At 57.7% G+C, this 3,358-nt stretch overlaps 1 protein-coding gene across 2 annotated transcripts; it reads left to right on the top strand.

Annotated features, from left to right (window-relative positions):
• The first annotated feature begins 6 nt into the window (after window positions 1–6).
• On the top strand, window positions 7–2,837 carry OSR2 (odd-skipped related transciption factor 2). Of its 2 annotated transcripts, none has more exons than XM_018076049.3 (3): window positions 7–810; window positions 1,475–1,574; window positions 2,351–2,837. In XM_018076049.3, the coding sequence occupies exons 1-3, from the start codon at window positions 155–157 to the stop codon at window positions 2,423–2,425; spliced, it is 831 nt and encodes a 276-aa protein (XP_017931538.1). In that variant the 5' UTR covers window positions 7–154; the 3' UTR covers window positions 2,426–2,837. The 2 variants fall into 2 exon arrangements, with proteins under 2 accessions (XP_017931538.1, XP_008922291.2); XM_008924043.4 differs by having other exon boundaries at window positions 2,269–2,837.
• The last annotated feature ends 521 nt before the right edge of the window (window positions 2,838–3,358 follow it).

The raw sequence follows: 3,358 nt of genomic DNA, 5'->3' as shown, positions 1-3,358 counted from the left end.
GCTGCGCTCGCCTCGGCTAAGGGGGGACCACGCTGTTCTCAGTAAAAGTCTCTTTCCCCTTCTTTCTCCCTCTTTCTTCTTAGGATTTTCTCCCCGTCTCGGAAGCCCAGCAGAGGCACCAGCTACTCCGCCGGCCCGCGCCTGCCCCGTGAAGATGGGAAGCAAGGCGCTGCCAGCCCCCATCCCGCTGCACCCGTCTCTGCAACTCACTAACTACTCCTTCCTCCAGGCTGTGAACACCTTCCCCGCAGCTGTGGACCAGTTGCAAGGTCTGTACGGACTCAGCGCCGTGCAAACCATGCACATGAACCACTGGACATTGGGCTACCCCAATGTGCATGAAATCACCCGTTCCACCATCACGGAGATGGCGGCCGCGCAGGGCTTGGTGGACTCCCGCTTCCCTTTCCCCGCGCTCCCTTTCGCCACGCACCTCTTCCACCCCAAGCAAGGGGCCATCGCCCACGTCCTCCCAGCATTGCACAAGGACAGGCCCCGCTTTGACTTTGCCAACCTGGCCGTGGCCGCCACGCAGGAGGACCCCCCGAAGGTGGGGGAGCTCGCCAAGCTGAGCCCCGGACTGGCCTCGCCTCTGTCGAGCATCAGCAAGCTGTCTCCGGATAGGAAGCCCTCCCGCGGCCGCCTGCCCTCCAAGACGAAAAAGGAGTTCATCTGCAAGTTCTGCGGCAGGCACTTCACCAAGTCCTACAACCTCCTCATCCACGAGCGAACCCACACGGACGAGCGACCTTACACCTGCGACATCTGCCACAAGGCTTTCCGGAGGCAGGACCACCTGCGGGACCACCGGTGAGGGACCACCACGACCGGGGTCGGGCCAAGGGGAGCCGGGGTAGGGTGAGCCGCTCGGGGGCGATGAGGCTGAGCCGCTCCGGGAGCTCTGGGCTGAGCCACGAAGGCAGCAGGAGGAATCCCCGCTCCAGCTCCGCGGCCGCGGAGGCACCACTACAGCCTATACCTGCTCTCTGCGTGGGACGGGCACCCACCTGAGGGAGAGACGAGGGGGTTCACACCCGGGGACGAAGCCCCCGGGGCTTTTGTGGTTCTGAAGCGCGACCCTGGGGGGCGCGGGGAGCAGGACGGGGCGCAGGTGGGCGCTTTCGCGCTCGCCCCTCCCTCATCTGCGCACTCTGCAGCCGATGCCGAGCGGCGCCTGCGGCCACTGGGCAGAGAATCCTCTCCGCCTTCGGAGAAAAGCGGGCTCGGATCCGGCCGGCGGCACAGATGCTGTCCCGGTTTGGCACCAGAGAGTGCACTCACACTTCGATACGAATTATTGCAAATGTTTTGAACCGTTAAAGAAGTTTAATCATAAACAGAATTATAAAAGGGGGAAGGAGACAGGAGCAGAGTGAGGGCTTTTGAGGGGAGTTGAGTCTGGGGGAGCGGGGCCTGGGAACGGGTGATCCCCGCGCCCCCGGCAGCACTGCTCACCCCGCGGGTTGCCTTACAGGTACATCCATTCCAAAGAGAAACCCTTCAAGTGCCAGGAGTGCGGGAAGGGCTTCTGCCAGTCCAGGACCCTGGCGGTCCATAAAACCCTACACATGCAGGTGAGCCCGGCTCTCCCCGGCCTCTCCACGCGTGTACCGCCGGCACGGACACGGCCCGGCTCGGCTCGGCCCGCCGCGGGGCAGGGGCGGTGGCCGCCGGGGGAACGGGGCTCTGGTGCGGAGGGGAGCGAGGGGAGAGAGTGGGCTCCGGCGCTGGACGGCCCTGTGCCTCCTGGGGGAGGGCGGCTACCTCCGCGGCCGCGGGAGACCCGCGGAAAAACAGCGGCCGCGGGAGAAGGGCTTAAAGCCAGCAGGGACGCAGTTGGCGGCGGAGAGTGAACCCCGGGTTCGGGTTTGTCCACGCCGCTGCTTCGAGGCGTTTTTCGTTGAGGGCCGAACCTGGCCCTGACGGCGGCGGCGGGCGCGGGGCGGCGGGACGGCCCGGCGGCGGGATGCGGTGCGGAGCGGTGCAGAGGGACCGCCGCGGCGGTCGGGCGGGCAGCGGGAGTACCAGAGCAGGAGAGCGGCGAGGCGGCCGCTTTCCGTGCACGACAGGGGCGCGAAATGTCACGACTCGAGAAATATAAAATAAGGCTTCTGGAGCAGGACAGGGCGAGGCTGGCGGTCGCCTGCCCGGGATTGCTCTCGTTCCCGATATCTCAAGTTGTGCGTTGCGATGAGAAAAAGTGCAGTGATACGTTAAACCAGGTGGTTTGTGAAGGATTAATCCTTTGCTTGCTTCAAATCTGAACAGGAATCTCCACACAAATGCCCCACATGTGGAAGAACCTTTAATCAAAGAAGTAACCTGAAAACTCACCTTCTTACCCATACAGACATCAAGCCCTACAACTGTGAGCAGTGCGGCAAAGTGTTCAGGCGAAACTGTGATCTACGGCGGCACAGTCTAACTCACACCCCGCGGCAGGACTTCTAGAGCAGCCAGGGACCCGCACCCGCTCCGGCAGCTCCAACTTGCCCACTTTACTCAAGGACTGTATTGTAGGAACTCACAGACGCGCACACACACATACACACGGAGACACGCACGCAGACTCGGGGCCAAGCTTTCCTACCACATGTCTGCGAAACTCGTTTCGAGAGTGCGGACTGCAGGATCGGGCCCCTCTCCAACCCACACCCAAGCGTAAAGCTCATCTTGTAGATAATCGCGGCTCATTTTAGAGCTCTGTACAGAACGTGTTTTTTTTCTTCGTTTGTTTGTTTTGTATCGTGTCAGATGCACATCGATAACAAATCGGGGAGGCAAAGTATCTCTTAAAAGTGTATTTCAAAATAAATCCTTTTTTTTTTTTCCAAATACCTCCTGCCTTGTTGTATTATTCTCTGAATATCTGGGCTTTTTTTTCCCTGCTGTGTCAATGCAATGGTAAAGCATATTGAATAAATTTTCTAGCCGGGTAATTGTACTGTCACAACAATTTTGGTGATCGCTTTTGTTTGGTCTGTTTCACTGTCGCTGTTGTGTTATCTATTGTTAAGTAAAATGAAAGTGCCTTATTTGAGAGTTTATAGCTCTATTACTTAATAGTATGTTTGTCTAAATATTAACTTCTGTATTTTTTTTTCCCCTAACAATTTTAAAAAAAAAGACGAAAAAGAAAGAAATATTTGCAAATAAACAGATCTTAGGAAATAATGCATAGAGCCGTTCTTATGCCAAAGCGGCTTATTAGTAACTTATTTGCAATCAGCCCATATATTTTAAAAGTCATCCCTCTCTCGGGGATTGCAGCAGGCAGCCTCCTGCCTGTAGACTTTGGACACGGGCAATACACCCACGTAGACAGGGACTTTATCCTGCAGAAGACGATTCTTTCCCG

This window comes from Manacus vitellinus, unplaced genomic scaffold (genome assembly GCF_001715985.3).
Source record: "Manacus vitellinus isolate BGI_N305 unplaced genomic scaffold, ASM171598v3 scaffold_1_pilon, whole genome shotgun sequence".
NCBI lineage: Eukaryota > Metazoa > Chordata > Aves > Passeriformes > Pipridae > Manacus > Manacus vitellinus.
Note: the sequence above shows the minus strand (reverse complement) of the source record. Positions and strands in the feature narration are given on the sequence as shown.

Bases quoted from the DNA above. Each gene is read 5' to 3' on its own strand.
- OSR2 (XM_008924043.4), top strand. From the start codon at position 155: ATGGGAAGCAAGGCGCTGCCAGCCCCCATCCCGCTGCACCCGTCTCTG. The intron at 811-1,474 runs GTGAGGGACCAC...GTTGCCTTACAG, and splicing joins GACCACCTGCGGGACCACCG to GTACATCCATTCCAAAGAGA. The intron at 1,575-2,268 runs GTGAGCCCGGCT...AAATCTGAACAG, and splicing joins ATAAAACCCTACACATGCAG to GAATCTCCACACAAATGCCC.